The sequence below is a fragment of the Vulpes lagopus genome, chromosome 2, assembly GCF_018345385.1.
Source record: "Vulpes lagopus strain Blue_001 chromosome 2, ASM1834538v1, whole genome shotgun sequence".
Taxonomy (NCBI): domain Eukaryota; kingdom Metazoa; phylum Chordata; class Mammalia; order Carnivora; family Canidae; genus Vulpes; species Vulpes lagopus.
The window spans coordinates 1,079,089-1,098,434 of NC_054825.1; the positions used below are offsets into that span (position 1 = coordinate 1,079,089).

The 19,346-nt window shown below is 65.4% G+C and overlaps 1 protein-coding gene across 1 annotated transcript in view; it reads right to left on the reverse strand.

Annotated features, from left to right (window-relative positions):
- The window catches only part of JAKMIP3 (Janus kinase and microtubule interacting protein 3), a 73,171-nt gene that overhangs the window by 19,447 nt on the left and 34,378 nt on the right, over positions 1 to 19,346 (reverse strand). Inside the window, exons 7-19 of the mRNA XM_041743638.1 lie at positions 18,853 to 18,984; positions 15,952 to 15,987; positions 15,167 to 15,226; positions 13,805 to 13,933; positions 12,639 to 12,767; positions 10,985 to 11,068; positions 9,757 to 9,819; positions 7,324 to 7,422; positions 7,116 to 7,214; positions 6,816 to 6,869; positions 3,342 to 3,407; positions 2,641 to 2,709; positions 2,478 to 2,555 (exon numbers count right to left, since the gene is read on the reverse strand). Of these exons, the coding sequence (XP_041599572.1) occupies positions 2,478 to 2,555; positions 2,641 to 2,709; positions 3,342 to 3,407; positions 6,816 to 6,869; positions 7,116 to 7,214; positions 7,324 to 7,422; positions 9,757 to 9,819; positions 10,985 to 11,068; positions 12,639 to 12,767; positions 13,805 to 13,933; positions 15,167 to 15,226; positions 15,952 to 15,987; positions 18,853 to 18,984 (1,098 nt within the window). The remainder of the gene's footprint in view (positions 1 to 2,477; positions 2,556 to 2,640; positions 2,710 to 3,341; positions 3,408 to 6,815; positions 6,870 to 7,115; positions 7,215 to 7,323; positions 7,423 to 9,756; positions 9,820 to 10,984; positions 11,069 to 12,638; positions 12,768 to 13,804; positions 13,934 to 15,166; positions 15,227 to 15,951; positions 15,988 to 18,852; positions 18,985 to 19,346) is intronic.

Below are 19,346 nucleotides of genomic sequence, written 5' to 3' on the forward strand. Positions count from 1 at the left end.
ACACGGCCCTTGGACTCCTGCTGCCCCAGAGCCAGGGACCTCGGTGCTCACTGCAGACTTAGGGGAAGGACCCCAAGTCCCACAGATCCCCCCAACAAGAACACCCCAGAGAAGCTGACCAGCCGCGTGGGAGCCGGGCCCTGGGCACCCGCCCCCCCGCCCCAGGCAGGGGCAGAAGGCGGACGGGGCCGCGGGCCGTGAGTGGGCCGCTGACAAGGAGAGGGCTGCGGGGGGCGTGGGGCTCCCGCACCTTCGGGAAATCCAGTGCGCGACCCCGAAGCCACCAGGAACCAAAGCCAAATGACCCCTGGGCTGCAACTGAGCCGCCCGCGTGCTGACCCTGCTATAAGCTCCTCCGATTCACCAGTTTGGTCCGGAGTAGACTCGGAGCTCTTTCCTCGGGAAGTTTCCCTGATGGGGCCCTTGGACCAACCACAGTCTTAAACTACAAGAAACCCAACCTCCCATCGAGCGATGTAACCGCTTCAGGAACGAAGGGGCTTTTTCTTCAGGCAAAATGATTATGAAAAGTCCTTTGAGCTTTAGTAGACATTTTAGGAAATGAAAAAGAAAAAGAATGAAGGTCTTTCGACTTTAGATTTTATTGTCCTTGACAGCCACAAAATCAACTGTCCCCAGCTGTCACAGCCAGCTCACAACTCCTCATCTGAGCCACTTCTTAGAGCAGAAGATAAGCCCAAGCATTTAAAAATAAATAAATGCAGCTGGGGCCGGGGGGGGGGGGGGGCGCTTAGCCTGTAGCATCAGCATCAGCAGCACAAAGGCCTCACAGGAAGCTGGAAGCAGGTGCCCAGCCGACCTGCCCCCACCCTGAGCCCAGCCGCTGGCCACCTGCGGGGCTCCCCTGGGTGCACAGCCTCGCCGGAGGCCTCGGGCAGGAACAGCCAGGTGGCCACCCCAGGGCGGGACCATCGTCTCCCCTTGACGCCCCAGCCCTGGCCTTGCGTCCACAGAGCAGGGAGGGTGTGGTGCCTGCAGCAGGGAGGGTGCATCCGCAGCCCTGCAGCCCCCCAGGGCGCCCCACTCTCTGGGATGCAGGTGCGAGTGTGTGCCCTACGCGGCCCACTCCCCGACCCCCCACACCGCCCCATCTCTTCTGCACTGACGCCACTGAGCTGTATCCTGAGTGGGGCCCCTGGGCCCAGCGGGGAGCCGTTCCCTGCTCTGCGCACCTGTCTGGGATGCAGGTCCGGAGCACGGGGAGCATCGGTGGGGGCGCTCAGGGCTGTCCACCTGCCCCCGGATACTGCGAGCATCCTCGCCCCCCACACCGTGGGCCGGAAATGTGGGTCTGGCACACGTTTCTGGGAAGGCCCGTGAGCACCGGGTTGGCTCTCCGAGGCCACTGCCCCCCGCCACCTCCTGGATGGCTGCTCCCGCAGGTATCCCGTGGCGATGGCTGGCAAGTGGCCACTGTCACCGCCACAGTCACCAGCAGCAGAGCCCGCCCTCAGTGGGGGCAGAGCCTCGCCTCTCAGGGCCCGGGTGCGGGTCACAGAGACCTCACGCTGCCCCCCTCCAGGCTGGGCAGCCCCCCACGCCCTCCGCACAGCGACCTCGTGCTCTGAAGCACCCAGAGGGCGGTGCTCACACCCCAACTAACCACACAGGCCGTCCCTGGCCTCACGGTCACTTCCAAAGCCCTGACCTTTTAGCCGATCCTCGGGCCGCCCGTAGGGGCCCTGGACGGCTTCTCCTGAACTGCGCCCTGACACGCTCTGCTCTACGGACCGGTGGCCGGAGGGAGACAAAGTCACACGGGGCAGCACCGCGCAGGGAGGTGGCATCGGCTTAGAGTGTAAGTGATGCTGTTGGAAGGGGGGCTTCCCGCCTCCAGGGGGGCTCCCTGCCGTGCGCCTCTGCGGGGTAACCCGAGCCCGGGACCCTCTTGAAGCCGAGCCAGCCCCAAGCGCAAACGAGAGGTCACTTCTCAAACCAGTATCAGCGTGGACCATGTCTCAGTGACACAGACGTGTCTACAGGGACTCCAGATCCCCGCGCTAACCCCCAGTGGGGACACCCCCAGGTGTCAGTGGGGACAGTGGCTTCCCACAGCCAAGCACGCGGGCAAAGGCGGGTACAACTTACAGGTGGAGCAGCAGGTGCACACAGGGGAAGCCCCGAGAACGTCTCTAACAAACATTCAGCTGTGCTCGATTAACTCAGGTGCGGGACGTTTCAATGAATCCTATTTCTTTTTTTTCTTTTCTTTCTTTTTTTTTTTTTGAATCCTATTTTCTCAACTCATTTTAAATATCCATTTGAGCCCTGCCTTCGCGGGGCGAGGTGCTTGCTGCCGGCGCAGTAAGGCCTCCTCGGACCTCGCCGACCCGGAGGCAGAAAGGCAGGCCCGAGCCCCCGAAGACGCGGCAGGTGTGTACAGAACTTTCCCCCATTTCTACCCCAAATCTGAGGCCCCCCGCCCCCGGCCCGGCCCGGCAGCCGCCCGCGCTGACCTTGTGAGCCTGGTCCAGGGACTGCTTCCTGTAATCCAGCTCCTCGTCCAGGTAGCCCTTCTGCTTACTGAACAGCTCCTGAAACACAAGAGCACCTGCGTCTCGGCCTCGCGCACCCACCTGGCGACGCCCTGCTGCGGACACAAGGCGGGCGCCCACCAACCTTCTCACTCTCCAGGTCCACCATCCTCCGATGCAGGGCCGACTCGGTCTCTTCGATCTGCTGGAGCCACTGGACAAACCGAGAGAGCAGGTGACGGTGACCTCTCGGGTGGCCACCAGAGCCACCCCACCGTCCCCGGGCGCCACGGACGGCCCAGGCGTGGGCGGGGTGGGCGCTGTGCGCTTGTGTGCTGGCGGCTGGCGCCCGGGCCAGGGGTCGTGAGCGGGGTTCGGCGGGAACAGGTGCACCTGAGCACTCAGCCGCGGGCCCATCCCCTGCACCCCTGCCCCCGGGACGCCCTCTCCTTCCTGCTGGAGGTCCAGGCGCTGACCGTGGGCCGCCCAGGCTCCGGCTGGGGGTGGGGGGCCGGGGCCTGCTGTGGGCAAGGTGCCTGGGTGGGCCGGGCAGCCCCCAGGGGAGGGTCCTGGTGGGGTGAACAGGAAGCCAGTGGTGCACAGCCCCACTCCATTGCCTGGCCTCGGGAGAGGGAAACTGAGGCAGGGTTGGCCTTGAGATGAAGTCTGGTTGCTGTTATAAACACGGGTCGTGGGTGCCGTGTGCCCCGCGTGGGTGGGACCTCCCGCGGCCCACAGGATTCACGGACCCCCCACCCCACGCCCCAGGAGCCCCTCCTCCGAGGACGGCGCCCTCTCCCAGGGGAGCCCAGCCCTGTCCCCAGAGCGGCCACCGGCTGCCATTACCTTTTCAGCCAAGGTCAGGACTGTCCTAGCTTGGATGACGACCACTTGCTCCTCGTTGGTCAGATTCTGCACCCAAAGCAGACAGGGGTGGTCAGGAGCGGGGCTCGCAGAGGCACCCAGATTGAAATGAGGGTGTGAGGAGGGGTGCCGGGGGGGGCGCCTGGTGGGGGGAAATTGGGGTGCCTGGTGGGGGTGGATGGGGGTGCCTGGTAGGGGGAGAGTGGGGGCACCTGGTGGGGGGAGTGGGGGTGCCTGGGTGCCGGATGGGGGTGAATGAAGTGAGAGTGATGAGGGGCACAGGGGTCACAGGTAAGGTCACTCTTACTGAATTGGCCTCCTGGGCTCTTCAATCCCCTTTACTCTCACCTGGTGACTCTGATGTGCCCCCTCCCGCCCTCCCACTGCAGGTGCTCAGGACACCGTGAGTCCTGCTGGGGCAGTGGGGAGGGGCGGCGTGAGACAGGCCGCGGGGATACGGTGTCCCCAGCGTCCCTCGCCCACATCTTCGTGTACGCCAGCCCTCTGCCTACGCAGCCTGCACTAGTACTGGTTAGAATCCCGCTTAGGGACGTGGGGCGGGGACCTAGTATTCCTGGCTGTGAGACGCCTTGGGTCCCTGGCGTCCTTGCCTTTTCTCTGCATGTTGTATTCGTGCCTCTTCCACGGGGCCCCCCGGGTGGTCTGGCTGAGTCTGGCTTTGGGGCCCACGAGCATCTCGAGGCTACAGGCACTTCACCCGCTCAGACCCTGACTACCACCTGCATGAGCACCAGGCGGGGCCCGGCTTGTGGGGAGCTGGGGGGGTGCGGAGTCCTGGGAAGTAGAGAGCAGAGCGGGGCAGAGCCTGCTGGATCCCTGAGGTGGAGGACAGCCCCCTACAGCCGGGGACCCCCTGGCTCAGGGCCAGTCTGCTCAGCCCTCCATCTGGGGTGTGAGCTCCCCCAAAGGCAGGGTCTCTCACTGAGCCCCACCCCTGTAGCAGTCAGCAGAGGTGGGAGCCAGTGACCAAGCGCTGTAGGCACAGAGGCAAGCTCTGCCCTGGGGGCACAGGGCACCCCGACAGCACAGAGCGGCGCTGGCAGGCACCCCTCACACCCCCGGCTCCTGGGAAAGGCGGTCAGGTGTGCTCCCTCCTCCCAAGGCCGAAGGGGACCAGGGAGGCCGAGCCAGTGGCTTCGGGGAGAACCTCCCGGGACAAGGTTACACCGGGCTGGAGGACCTGCAACGTCCCACTGGGTGAGCAGCCTGGCCAGGAGGTGACGACACCCCGATGCCCCAGCCTGGGCAGAGCGCCTTCTGCTCTGCCTTCTTGGCCTCTGCTCCTCTTTCCCTGGGTGACCGGTGCCTCTGCGGCCCAGGGACAGTGGTGGTGAGTGGTGTCCCCTGCGGGGGAGGATGGGCGACCACACTGCCCTGCCAGCCCCTGCTCAACTCCAAGGGCCCTGACTCCTGAGCAGACGGAGGTATGGGGTTCAGGTACCCACGTAGCCAGTTTGGAGGCTGTGGCCTCTCTGGGGCGGTCTGTGCCCAGCAGCCACAGGACTAGTACGCCCTGGCTGTGAAGGTAGTAGGGGCCAGGCTGTCTCTGTCACCTGCTTCCTCAGCTGGGCCACTCCGAGCTCCAGGAATGAATCTATGGGCTCAGGCTCTATGGGGCCCAGTCCTGGGTCATGACAAGCATGTGTAGTGCGCCCCATGCTCATCTGTGACCACGGAAGGGACGTCCTCTAGGCCCGTCAGTCAGTAAGAACTGCCGAGCTTTCCGCAGGGTCACCTGAGCATAAAACCTGAAGGTGTGTCCTCTGGTCCCTGAGAGCCTCTGTCCCCATGCTCTGAGGCCATGTGATGGTTCCATAGCAGTCCTGCTGACTGGTGCTCTTGAGTAGGCAGCTACAGGGCTGGGGAGGGGCCCTGAACTGAACTGGACAGAGCTAGGCTCATCCTACATCAGCTCCGTGACCTGGGCAGGTGTCCTCTGGGGCCTCAGTTTTTCCAGCTGTGAATCAGAAGGTTAACGTACATGGTTCCCAAGAGCCCATGATGGGGCCTGATAACTCAGGGCTGGACCCCATCCCTGCTATTGGCTAATGCTACCTCCACCTACAGCCCAGAGAGAGCTCGGGGTCTGGGAGGGGGCAGATAGCACCAGTGGAGCCTCCTCCCCACGCTATTAGTGGGTAAGGGGAGAAGCGTCCCTGCCAACTCAGGGCCCTGCATGTCACAACTGCCAGCAAGAACTACGTGGCCCGAGAAAATGTGTGAGCACCTGGGTTTTGGTGTGAGTGTGTGTGTGTGTGTGTGAGTGTGTGGAGGGGTGTGTTTGCACGCATTTTTTTCTCTTTTTTGTCATCTTCTACTTCATGAAGTGAATGAATTTGACTAAGTGCCTGGTTCTTTCTCAAGAGTAGTGACCAGGACGGGAAGCCCAAGGTGTCTTAGGACGAGCTGTAGACTATACTTATTAGTATACCTTGGGGGAAATGTTCTGGGTGGTGGAGTGGGGCTGCCTTCTAGCGCAGATGAGCTGCTTGTTGGGCAGGGGACTCAACAAAGGCAAGAGGATGGAAAAAGGGCTGACAGAAGATGGATGGTGGATGGATGGATAGTGTAGAGTGGATGGAGGATGAAAGATGGATGGAAGATGGACAGAGGGTAGATGGATGGATGGAGGGTGGATGGATGAAGGATGAAGGATGGGTGTGTGAATGATGAATGAATGGATGGGGAATGGATGGGTATGGATGGAGGGAGGATGGAGGGAGGGATGAAGGACAGATGGAGGGTGAATGGAGGATGCATTGGTGGAAGAAGAATGGAAGATGAAGGGTGGGTAGATGGATGGATGGAGGATGGAGGGAGGATGAACGGATGGAGGGATGATGGTTGGAGGGTAGAGGGTGGAGGGAAGGACAGACGGATGGAGGACGACGGGGCAGTCACTCCGTAACCAGCAGCCTTCGAGGAGTTTGCTGTAGAAGTTGGAATTGTGCCCGAAACAAGATTGGCAGATTATTTCTGGTCTCCACCTCTCCCCCCAAACCAAGGACATGGGAACCCCTGAGGTCTGGGATGTCTAAGATACCGGAAGGAGCTGCAGCCCCACCCCCATCAGGGTGTGGAAAAGCTTGACGACTGGCAGGGATTCCGGAAACTGAGAGCGTGTCCAGAAGCAGCATTGCTGGCGGAAACGGGTGTGCACAGCAGAGGCTTCCCCATCCTGCAGCGCGGAGGCCTGGAACCCCGAGCCCAGGGTGCTAGTGGCCACCCAGCCAGGCGAAGGAACAACATGAGAAAGGGGCAGGACCTCCCGAATCCAGGGGCCGGCCCAAGCAGCTGTGGCCGCAGGGGGGCGCGGGGGGCGCGGGCGGTGGCATGCGCAGCGGGACTCATGGGGGTCCCCGGCCCCGGGGGCTGGCGAGGGCGAGGGCTGGCGTGAGGAGGCATGCACAATTCAGGAGAGCGACATACACTTACGGCGTTATCCCCCAGGATGTCCAGCTGCTTCATCAGCTCTGTGACCAGGATGTCCTAGAGCAACCACAGGGGTACGGGAGGTGAGCGCCAGCCGGGGGATGGGTGCGCCGGGGGGACGGGTGGGCGGAGGGGGGATGGGAGGGCGGAGAGGGGATGGGTGCACAGAGGGGGGAGGATGGGTACATGGGGGGGTGGATGGGAAGGCGGGGAGGGGATGGGTGTGCAGGGGGAGGATGGGAGGGCGGAGGAGGATGGGTGGGTGGAGGGGGGATGGGTGTGCGGAGGGGGGCCCCCGTTTACCGTCACGCCTTCGGCCTCGCAGTAGGCCTGGAGGGGGCTCTTCCCTTCCGCGAAGGGGGTGTGGTGGAAGTTGATGGCCGGCGACTTCCTCTCCCTCTCCTAGGACAGAGCAGGAGGCTGGGCATGGGGACGACGCCTCTGCCCCCGCGCCCAGCGCCCACACCCCTGCGCCCACACCCCTGCACCCCGCACCCGCGCTGGACCTCACCTCGAGCTCCAGGATCCGGAACTCCAGCAGCTCATTTTGGTCCCTCGCATCCTGGACCTCATGTTTTAACCGACCCTCTTCTACTTCCATTTGTTTAATCTGTGAAATAAGGCAGGTGAGGTCACATGAGGGCGACTCCTCGGCCTCCCTGACGGCTTCCGGCTCTCGTGGGGACAGCTGACCCGCCGCGGCGCCCAGGGCCCGCCCTCCAGCTGGAGTCCACGTGGGTCCATCCTAGTGGGAAAGGGCGAGTCCCCACCCCTTGGCTAATCGGGGTGTGGGCCGGGGGTGAGGAGCCCTGGAAGCCCCCGGAGAGGCGCGGAGCCCGGTCTGAGCAGAGACGGGAAGAGGAGAGGCCCATCGAGGGAGAGGAGGTAAGAGGCCCCCGTGCGGCCCCGCCGTGGCCAGAACCGTGCTCAGAGCCCAGGCTGGCCCGGGGCCTGCAGGCGCTTTGCTGTCCGACGGCGCGGCCACGGGCTGCGGCTGCCTGGGCCCTTCCAGAGCTGGCGTTACTGGTGAGGGGATTGTTTGAACAGAACCAGAAGCAGGTAAACCTGACGTGTGAGACGCCGCACACCTTCCATAGGGTAAGCGCAACGCATCCTGGGGCACGTGGCCCGGTGAGGCAGGGAAGGGTGGGCCAGAGGGGCGTCCGCTGGGGCACGTGGCCCGGGCCATCCCCCCCGAACTGAACGTGGGGAGCTGAATGCCCTGCCTGGAAGCTCAGGGGCGCTCAGTGGAGACGGATCCAGAGGCTCAGCACCCGGCAAAGTGCAATTAGGGGCAGGTCCCTCCCACGCAGCACAGCTAAGGCCATGGGGCAGCCCCCACCTGGGATGGGACCCCGTGTCCACGGTAGCCAGAGAGGAGCACAGGTTTAAAGTGTGCACCCGGGGCACCTGAATGGCACCATCGGTGTGAAGTATCTGCCTTCAGCTCAGCTCATGTCATGACCCCAGGGTCCTGGGATCGAGTCCCGCATGGGGCTCCCTACTCAGTGGGGAGCCTGCTTCTCCCTCTCCTCCCCACCCGTGCTCGCTCTCTCTCACTATCTCTGTATCTCTCTCTCTCCCAAATAAAGTGTGCACCTAAGCATTATAAGTGTGCACAGTGTTTGTACCGTACATGAGCATCTATGTGTGCACACACATGTTTAAGTGTGTGTGGACGTGCGTACCCGAGTGTCTACGCACGGAGGTGCTGCAGTGTGCATACAAGCATTTATGTGTGCACACAAGTGTGTGTGCTCAGAAGCATGTAAGTGTGCACAACAGTGTATGATGAGCATGTGTGCACACAGATATTTATGCAGGCGTGTATTTTCGGGAACACAAGCATTTATGTGCGTGTGGGTGTCATGTGTACAAGTGAGCCTTTAAGTGTGCTCAGGGTGTGTACAGAAAACACGAACACACGTGCACACGGGTGAGTATGCATGTGAACGTTATGTGTGCACACGTGCATTTCCTTGCACACAAGTGTACGTGTGCACGAGAGCACCCCAGGAACAGCTGTCCTGATTCAAGACGGACCCGGAGGGTCCACGGGAAGCATGCAGGTGTCACTCATGTTCAAGACCTAACGGCAGCCAGAGCCGACCCCGGGAAGGACTGATGGCTTCAGTGGGGGGTGACGGGCTTGGCTCAGAGGCTGCCGCTGAGTGGGGAGCAGGGTCGCGGGGTGCCCCTAGGGCTGGTGGGGACGCGCTAGCCGGCTCCTCTCTGTGAGCTGGGGCTGCCCGTCCTCTGCCAGGCCAGATGGGTGGCTGGTGGCGAAGGGCCCCGCGGTGTGACGACAGCGTGACGATGGCCACAGCAGCCGGAGCCCTGCCGGCCTTTCTGCCTCAGACACGGCGCCCCGGCTCCCGCCCCATCCCCAGCTGCCCGGGGGCCATGTGACGGCTGAGCACCGTCTGCGGCCTGTGGGCTGCCAGCGCTGCCCTCAGCGGGGTGGCGAGGTGGGGGAGGCCCCGAGTGGACGCTCAGCGCCGGGGGGCAGCGTGGGCTGGGCAGCTCCGGGCAGGGGCTCGGGCCCCACGGGAACGGCCAGCAGAGCCCCAGCGGGGCGCACAGACTCGGGGCTACAGCGTGTGGGGGCCTCCCGTGAGCCCGAAGCCAGGAGCGCCACGGCCGGGGCCACCGCCCGATGCCCTGGTTCCGCCGCACACCCTCCGCTTGCTCCGCGGTGCGGGAAACTGAGGCCCGGCGCCCGTGACCCGCAGCGGACCTCTCCCCCGACTAGGGTTCCCGGGCTCACCGAGGCCTCTGGGGGGTGAGGCCAGCGCTCTCGAGAGGGCAAGGCTGCCCCGGCGTCCCCTGGGCCCCCCTGGGCCTCGGCGGCCACACGAGCCCAGACGCGGCCGCACGCGGGGCTGGCCGGCTGCAGGGGCGGAGGCGCAGGGCTCCCCGCTCCGGGCCGGGACCTGGGCCCTACCTTCTCCACGAGCTCTTGGTTTCTTCGATACAGCGCTTGCTTCTCTTCAATCCACTTCATGTCCTTGAAAACAGAATTAAATTGGAGAAATAAAGGCCCGCCCGGAGGAACCGCGAAGCCAACGTTTGAACCACAACCCAGCAGAACGGAGGATTCAACACGAGGACCCGCCCCCGGCTTCTGCAACGGCCCCTGATGACGTCCACGCCGCGCGGGTGAAAGCCACCACCTCGCCCTCCGTTTCCTGGGAGGGGCCTGGACAGGGCGCCGGCGAGCAGCCCCGCTCCCCGTGGGACCCTCACGCCACCGCGTGGACGGCACTCCCGGCCCGGGCCAGCCCCGGCCAGGCACGGCCTGGTGCCACGCGGATGTCCTGGGTCCAGGGACCTTGGCACGGAGTTGGCAGGAGCAGGTTCCCTCGGGGGCTGTCCTGCAAGGTCAGACCCCGCTGGGAGCGTGTCCTCCTGCACGTGTCCGGCCGCCCCGCCGCTGCGCTCCCGGGCACTCATCAAGTCCAGGCGGGGTCCACGAAGGCCGTGCCCAGCCCGGCTGCCGAGCGCGGTGGCTCTGGGAGTGGGCGGAGAGGCAGCGGCGTGGTGGGGCACGAGCCAGCCTGCGTGTTTCAGGGAAAGGGCCGCAGGTGCCCACACAGCATCCTGGGCCACACGTGCTCAGGCGGGGGTGTTGGCAATGTGACCCCGTGTCATCTGGGTCTTCCCCTTGCCCATCCTGCCACCTGCCCACCAGTTACCACACTGAGGACCACCGTGGGTGTGCACAGGGCTTGGTGCTGAGCCAGGTGCTCCCCCATGCACACCCTCCCAGCCCTTCGCGGACGTCCCCCAGCCCCGTGTGGGGTCCAGCTGAGGCTGCGCCATCCAGCAGGTCAGAGGCCCATGGCCACGGGCGAGGATGCCCTCCCCCAGTATTTGAAGAGCCCAGAGGTGGTGATGGCCATGGCGGTGGGGTCGTGACCGGTCATCTCCAGGGGTTGGGGGGGACACAGGGTCCCCGCAGGTCAGGCCCGTTGGAGGAGGCGTCAGCCCTTCCCCTGATATCTGTCCCTCGCGGTTTCTGCATGTCTCACTGGGGTGCCAGTCTTCAGGGTGAGCCCCACGCACACCCACAGACAACCCCTCGTCAAGGGTCTGTGCCCCTCAGGCCCCCTCCGTGCTAGTGGGACTCAGCCCCACTCCAGCCTCCCGGGACCGGGGCTCCACGCCCTCACCTGCCCCTGCTCGGCCAGGGTCTGCTCCAGGTCTTCGATGCGCGTCTGGGCCCTCTGCACTTCCGCTTGTAGCTGCTCACGGGTCTGTAGGACGGGAGGACACATACGTCAAACTTTCTTTCCGAGCCAGGGCGGCCCACAGGGACGGAGGCCCCCAGCCGGCCTCCGCCTCTGCCACCACTAACGGCAGGGGCCGTCCCCTGGCAGGTGGCCGTCCCCTGGCGGGCAGGGCATGCTGGGCAGAGGGGAGGACGCTGGGGCTCGTGCGAGACAAGCAGCCTCAGTTAGGTTGCGGGGTGGCCCTAAGATTCACTCTCAGAGGTTATTAGGGGAAATCTCCGCTGACAGGATGGAACAGCTGCCCAGGGCTTGTTCCTGCCTCGGGGCGACACTGAGGACACAGGCAGGGCTCAGCCACCTGCCCGGCACAGCCCGGCCGCCCTTCCCACCCCACACTGGCGCCCCTGCCGGTCCTGGGGCCCCTCGTGCTCCGCATTCTGCGTGCACCTGCCTTCCTGGCCCACCGGCCCCTGCAGACGCCCCGCAGTGCCCCCAGAGGGTCCGAGCCACAGGGCACTTCATTCCGACCAAGCTCTTGCTCCCTGGCGCCCACAGAGCGTTTGGGCCAGCTGGGCCGGGGTCGGGGTCCCTCAACTTGAGGAGGGCAGGGTATCCCCCCGCCCAGCCCTGGGTTCCTCTCCGGGTGGCTCCACGGATCCGCTCTCCCTCTCTGGCCCACATGGCCCTCCTCCCCCCAGGCCCCTGACACCCCCTCACCCAGGGCCACAGTGACAGAAGCGAGGCTGGAGACAGTTCTCGGCAGTCTATTTGCCAACAGGGAGTAGGCCCAGGGGCTCGGGGCAGCGAGGAGTCGCAGAGCCAGCCGAAGGCCTCTCGCCCTGTGTGGCTGGGGACACGGTTGGTCCCAGACCCCAGGGCAGCTGGGCCGGGAGCCCTCCAGTCTACAGGGACACAGCCCATCTCCCTCTGCTGGGCATCCTCTCTGAGCCACAGGGCAGGGGCGAGGGGGCTCAGGGAGGGGAGGGCGCAGCCTAGCGAGGCCGGCCGTCGGCCCCATGTCCTGCCTCTGGTGGCCGGGGCATGAGCACCGGCCCAGGGTCCAGGGAAGCAGGGGCAGGAGGGGGACACGTACCTGCTCCCAGCAGGGCCTGCCTGGTGAGGCTCAGGGTCAAGGTGGGGACAGCACCCGAGCTCGGAATTTATTAGATAAATGAATAATCTCAGCGAATTTCAAGAACCGAGCTGCCGTGCTGGCCCTTCTCCATCTCTGCGCCTCGACTATGCGAGAGCTGCCCCGGGCGCCACTGGCAGGCCTGCAAGGGGGCAGGCTTCACCTTGTCCACCAGCCAGTCCCCGGAGGGGACGCACACGGCTCTGGGGGGGGGGGCCGCCACTCACACCCGACCCGGGCCCGCCCTGGCAGGTCCCACCCCCGCCGGGCCGACCGCCAGCGCTGCTTCCCGACCACGGGTTCTAACTGCCTCAGCGAGCAGCAGCAGCCCCGACAATAACCGTGGGAGAGAGGGCTCGGCCCGGAAGGTGAAGCGATGCAAGTGTCCCTGCCAAGGCCGGGGGTCAAGCGGGGAGGAGCCCAGCGGGAGCCGGAACGTCGTGGAGTGGAAGTCACTTAGACCTTAACTTCTCGCTCGGCGTCCAGCGTCCCTCCGACCTGCTCCTGCAGCAAGGCGTAGGCCCGCTGCAGAGCCTGGTACTCCATGGTCAGCTGCCGGAACCTCAGCTCCGTCTCCTCCTTGGCCACGCCCTGGGCAGGGGCAGAGAGACGCGGCGTTACCTGCGCCCCGGAGCTGAGCCCCGAGCCCCCAGGCTGAAAGGGCCCTGGCTACACGGAGGCCAGGGTGAGCCGCACGGCCGGCAGCCGGGCCAGGGGCTCGGCGGAGGGGGTGTCAGGTGAGCCCTGGGCCTGCGACTGCATGTCCCCCGCCCCACCTCACACTGCAGGCTCCCTTCCTGCCGTGAGGCCCAAATGCCTCCTCCGGCTACGAGGACACCTGCTGCCCCAGGGAGACGGGGGGGGGGGGGGGCCCCGGCCGGCTGCCTTCCCAGGGCCCCACCGCACCCCGAGGTGCTGGCTGCTCCAAGACCTAGGCCTAGCTCTGACACGGAGGGTGGCTGTGTCCCAGAGTGGCCTGGCCCCAGCTCCCCCCGCGCCCCGAGGCCACTGGAGCAGCTGCGCTACAACGTCTGGTCTCCAAGCAGGTGCATGGCCATGGGGCCACCCACCCGCATCTGCCAGGGGAGACCCCACCCTCCAGCGCCTCTGGGCCTGTCCCGGCCGTGGACTGCCGGCCACTCCTTGACCTTCGGCCCCAGAGGCCGAGCCGGTCAGACCCAGCCAAGCACAGGCCTCCCCCCACGTGCGGGGCTCCGACGGCCGCCTGCATTTGGGGTGGTCCCTTCCAGAAGAAGGACCGGTGGGCAGGACGGGCTGGTTGTGCTTTCGTCAGAGGCAACGCTGCTCCACACCGTTTGGTGGCCCTGACGTCCACCTCGGCGGGGCCCCTGGCGTTGGTGCCGAGCTCCCCACACGGCGTGGTTCAGCCCCTGGAGGGGCAGGGAGGCCCCGTACCACCGTCGGACGGGCACGGGCTCAGCGGCGGGGTGAGGGCTGAGCGCGTGCAAAGGGACGGACGCACGGGCGGCCAGCAACGGGAGCCCTTGTCACGTGCGGGATCCCAGGCCCGGGGCGCAGCAGGGAGGCCAGCCAGCCCACCCCCACGCCCCGGGGTCCCCGCCCCGCCCCCGCCCCCCCCCCCGGCCAGAAGCCCCGGGGGAAGCTACCTCCTCCAGGTCGTCGTCAGGGGTACACGGGGTCTGGTCCGTCCTGTCCGTTTGGTAAGAGATGGAAGAGCCGTCGGATTCCAGGGAGGCCTCTTCGTCATATCCGAAGAAGGTCTCCACCACCACCGGCTTCTGACCGAAAGGAACCGAGTCAGCCCAGACGTGGACCCGCGTCCCCTCCTCGCCCCACGTCCACCTCCTCTCCGTCCAAGTCCCTCCTGCCGGTGTCCCTGACACTCGCCCTGACTCCTGGCCCAGACGGTCACCGGAGCCTCCTGGGTCCTCCTTCTGCTGAGACCCCAACGGGCCCCTTCACGGTCCAGCCGTGCAGGTCGTCGGTCACCAAAGTCAGAGGGGACTGTGGCCGGCGCCCCACGCCTTCGTCAACCAACATCCTGCCCTTGGCCACTGGCCTGTCCTGATGGCTCTGGCCTTTGTCGCATCACCTGGCGTCTCCCCAGTCCTGCCTCACGGAAGCGCCCGCCCTCCTGGGCCTCCCCCAGCTGGTGCCCTCGGGCCAGGCTCCGGCCTCCAGAAGCTCCCTAAATGCGCTGCAGTAACCCTGAGGGGAGAGAGCGCCCAACGCCCGTCCCCCTTCCTCGGGCCTCTCGGGACCAGCTGAGCGGCACTGGTGGCCCCCGGAGCCTCTCCAGCCTGCGTGACCACACCCTCGAGCGTTCAAAAGCCAAACAAGAAAACACACGCATTTTGCATAAAGCGGAGAGTTCCCAGGAACATCTCCTGAACGTTCTCTAGTGAAGAGCTTACAGCTGTCGGAAAGGATTCTGGGGCAGCCCGGGGGGCTCAGCGGTTTAGCGCCGCCTTCGGCCCGGGGCATGACCCCAGGGTCCTGGGATCGAGTCCCGAGTCGGGCTCCCTGCGTGGAGCCTGCCTCTCCCTCTGCCTGGGTCTCTGCCTCTCTCTCTCCCTCTCTCTTAAGAATAAATAAAATCTTTTAAAAAAAAATAAAAGGAAAGGATTGTGCTTCACACTCCCGGGGCGCAGGTCTGCCCGAGGGCCGGCGGGGGGCCAGCGGACACTGGTGCAGCGGAGGCCGGGACTGCGGCCCCAGGGCCACGGGAGTCTCACCCCCACGCGGGCAGGGGAAGGCCGCCCGGGAACCCTCCTCCCCGCTGTCAGGAATCCCAACCTCTCTGGGAAATTTAAAAAAGCAAGAAGGTAGGAGCGTTAAATCTAAAACCACAGAGTACTGATTTGGGGCTCGTTCTGGTTGCTGTTCGGTGGCAATTTTTAGAAATAATGAGGTTATCCTCTCTTCACCTCCAGAGAGAAACTCAGTCACGTGAAGTGGCTTCTAAAAACACACTTTGCGCACGTGTACGTCGACTTTGTCTACTTTACCTTGGGGAGTTTGGCCATTTTCTTTCTTTGCTTCCGATATCTTAAAAGCTTGTCTCGCTCCTGCAAAAACCGGAGGAAGAGATTTCCTGAGTGGGCGAGCAGCCCTGCTGATATTCCCGCGTGGGCGTCGGAAGGGAAGGGACCCCGCGGGCGGTTCCTAGGTGGCCGTGCTGCCTGCAAGGTCACGACCCGCGGCGCCGCTCGCGGAGGGCCCTGGGCTCTGACGGTGCAGGGGGCACGTGGTGCCGCGGGACTGTGGTCCACATGGGGGGCTGTCGCCCCACCACGCTCAGGGTGCTCCAGCCTGTCACAGCGTGTGGCTCGGGGTGGGCGCTGAGCCATGCACACAGAAGCAGGCTCCAAGTGGATGGAGCCCACCCTGCTCCGTACTGTCCGAGCAGGTGTCTGGGGACGGTGTCCCCACGCAGGTGGAGACGGACCCTGCAGACACGGAGGGAGACCACACACCCGTTTCTCCCCAGGGAGCTCCACTGCGTTTCCATGGCCCTGACCACGCAGCAGCCACGACCACGCGGGCCGGGGAGAAACCGTGTGGGGGTGAGAGCCCCAGGGAGGGCCGCGTCCCTGAGTAACGAGCCAAGCTGGGTGCTCCTCCTGCAGGTGTCACCAAAGGCCCCGAGGGGCATCTAGCTGACGCTCAGGGGTGGGCGTCCCGGTCACCCCTGCAAAGCCTCTGGGCAGGTAGCGCCTCTGTGTGGACGAGCAGGAGCCACCAGCACCAGGGGCCCGGGAAACGGGTGTGGACGGAGGGAAGAATCACTTACTAGCACGCTCTTCACGTAGCCGGCCGTCTCAAGCGTCTAGGGACAGAACAGCGTGTTAGGGAGCTGGGAGCACAGCCTGCTCCCCAGGGCACCCAGGGCGCCCACCGCCTCCCACTGCCTGCCGAGGGCCATCTGACGCGGCCTCATGGTCCTGCCTCCCTCAGCTGACCTCCCAAGTCACCGTGAGACCTGCAGAAGCCCCCAGGGTCCTGGGCTCGGGCCCACCCTTCGGCATCTGCAATGGTGGACAACGGCGATGGACCAAGGCCTCTTCCTCTTCCCATCCTCCCCCCCACCCCCCGCCCAGCCCATAGATTCTTAGACACGTGGGGACTGACGGTCACTCTCGGGCCGGTCGGGGAGGGCTGTGCTGATGGGACCCCGTCCTACAGCCCGTGCTGGGCAGTACGATCTCCTGGTACTCTGGAGGCCACTTCAATCATCACACGAGACAGGCCCCGGGCGCCAGGCCGGCTCAGCGTGGAGCACGTGGCTCTTGACCTCAGGGTCTTGAGTGCAAGCTGCACGTTGGGCATTAAACTTACTAAAACAACAAGAAGCCAGGCCAGGCCAGCACTGCTGGGCCATAAGCCACACCAGCAAGGAGGTGCTGTTGTCCCTTCTGCTGCCCCCCAAGGTCATAGAATGACCAAGGCGACATGCAGAAATGATCCCAGTGGACCCCAACAAGAGGCAGAAGGCCCCCAAGCAGAGTAATTGGAGGAGGATTTGATGCAGGACTACTTGCAAAACTGGTGTAGGTGTAGGGACAAGGACAGGCCAGTGTAGAGGGGGTGTAGGGACAGGGACAGGGCATGTAGCGGGGGTGCAGGGACAGGGACAGGGCATGTAGAGGGGGTATAGGAACAGGGACAGGGCATGTAGAGGGGGTGTAGGGACAGGGCACATGGAGGTGGTGTAAGGACAAGGCACGTAGAGGGGTTGTAGGACAGGGATAGGGCATGTAGAGGGGGTGTAGGGACAGGGCACATGGAGGTGGTGTAAGGACAAGGCACGTAGAGGGGGTGTAGGACAGGGACCGGGCATGTAGAGGGGGTGTAGGGACAGGGACAGGGCACGTAGAGGGGCTGTAGGACAGGGACAGGGCATGCAGAGGAGGTTTAGGGACAGGGACAGGGCATGTAGAGGGGGTGTAGGACAGGGACAGGACATGTAGAGGGGGTGTAGGACAGGGACCGGGCAAGTAGAGGGGGTGTAGGGACAGGGACAGGGCACATGGAGGTGGTGTAGGGACAGGGCACGTAGAGGGGGTGTAGGACAGGGATAGGGCATGTAGAGGGGGTGTAGGGCAGGGACAGGGACGTAGAGGGGGTTTAGGACAGGGATAGGGCAAGTAGAGGGGGTGTAGGGACAAGGAGAGGGCATGTAGAGGGGGTGCAGGGACAGGGACAGGGCACATGGAGGTGGTGTAGGGACAGGGCACATAGAGGGGGTGTAGGGACAGGGACAGGGCAAGTAGAGGGGGTGTAGGGACAAGGAGAGGGCATGTAGAGGGGGTGCAGGGACAGGGACAGGGCACATGGAGGTGGTGTAGGGACAGGGCACATAGAGGGGGTGTAGGGACAGGGACAGGGCACGTAGAGGGGGTGTAGGGACAGGGACAGGGCAGTGTAGAGGTCCTCATGCCCAGCACCTGCATGTGGACCTTATTTGGAATAGGGTCTTTGCAGATGTGACTGAGTGAGGGGTCAGGAGGTGAGCTGGCCCTGCAGTGGGGTGGGCAGGTGTGCTCAGGAGAGAAGGGGACACAGAGGACGGGCTCCTCGGAGACAGCAGGAGCAGGTGTGAGACGCCCACAGCCACCAGAAGCCTCCGGGGGCACAGGATGGGCCCTGGCCTAGCACCTGAGGAGGCACCAGGCCCCTGCTGGCACCCGCGGATTCCCACCTCCACACTGACAATGGGGGACTGTGTGCTCAGCCCCCAGGTGACACCCCTGTCCCCAGGGCCAGGGAACCAACACCGCAGCAGCATCGCTGCCCTGGATACCCCGGGGCCAGAGTGATTAGGAGACCACACAGTTCTAGAGAGGGCCCCTGGGGCCTGATCCTGGTGGGGTCCCCAGGGAGGGGGGGGAGGGGAGGGGAGGGAAGGGAGGGGCAGGAGGAGTAAGGAAGGGAGGGGAGGGAGTGGCAGTGGTGGGGAAAGGGGGGGAGGGAAGGGAGGAAGGGGTGGCAAGGGGAGGGAAGGGGTGGCAAGGGGAGGGAAGGGGGGAGGAGAGGGGAGGGAAGGGAGAGGCTGAGGGGGTGGGAGGGGAGGGGCTGAGGGGCGAGGGGCGGGGCCGACGGGCGGGGCGGGGAAGGTGGTCGGGACCGAGGGAAATGGGAGGGGAGTGGTGGGGGCGTGGCTGAAAGGCCGCGTGGGCGTGGCCGAGGGCGTGGCCGGCGGAGATTGAGGGGCTGATGGGCAAGTCAAAGGCTGGAGGGGCGGGGCGTGAGGCAAGAAGGGGAGGGGCCAGGGTGGGGCGGGGGCGAGTCCGTGGCCGGAGGGGCGGGGCCCATGACGGGAGGGGCGGGACCGAAGGCGGGACGCGCGGCCTAGGGCGTGGCCGGCGGAGATTGAGGGGAAAGGCGGGGCCGAGGGCGGGGTGATGGGCGGAGTTGAGGGCGGGCGGGGCGGGGCCTGGGCGGGCGGGGCGGGGCCGGGGAGGGGCGGGACCGAGGGCTGGACACGCGGTCGAGGGCGTGGCCGGCGGAGGTTGAGGTGAGGGGCGGGGCCGAGGCCGGGGTGGTGGGAGGGGCCTGGGGAGGGGCGGGGCCTGGGCGGCGGGGCGGGGCCTGGGGCCGGCGGGGCGGGGCCGGGGCGGGAGGGCAGCAGCAGGCCCAGGGCGCTGGCGGAGGCAGCGCGGGCGCGAGGGCACCACCCCGGGGGCGCGGGCACCTTGGAGAGCTCGTCTATGAGGTTCTGCTGCTCCACAATCTGAAGTCTCAAGAAGTCCACTTCTCTGTCGTCCTGACTTTGGTCCAGGTCGTTCAAGGAGCTGGGTCTCCGGATGATCCCTGCTCTCTGTCTCTGCAAAGCCAGCCAGACCGTCACAGGGGTGCAGGGAGGGGCTCTCTGCCCGTGGCTCGCGCCGGGGCGGGGGGCAGGGGCCCCTCTGCAGGGCCCTGGGGGCGCGCGGGGCGAGCCTGCACCCCGGACCTGGCGCCCTGACCCGGCGCACCCCGCGGGCTCCTGGGGGCTGAGCCTGGGAAGGAGGCATTTCTGCAGCAACGGGGCGGCGGGAGGGGGCGAGCGGGGTGACCCCCACTACGGTCGTGCTGAATTACTGTGGCCGAACTAAGAAGGGCCCGGGGGCACCAGCTGACCTTCCCACACCCCACTAGGGGACCCTCCCGCAGCTGGGGCGCGCTGCTGGTCTGCGAGCCCCTCCC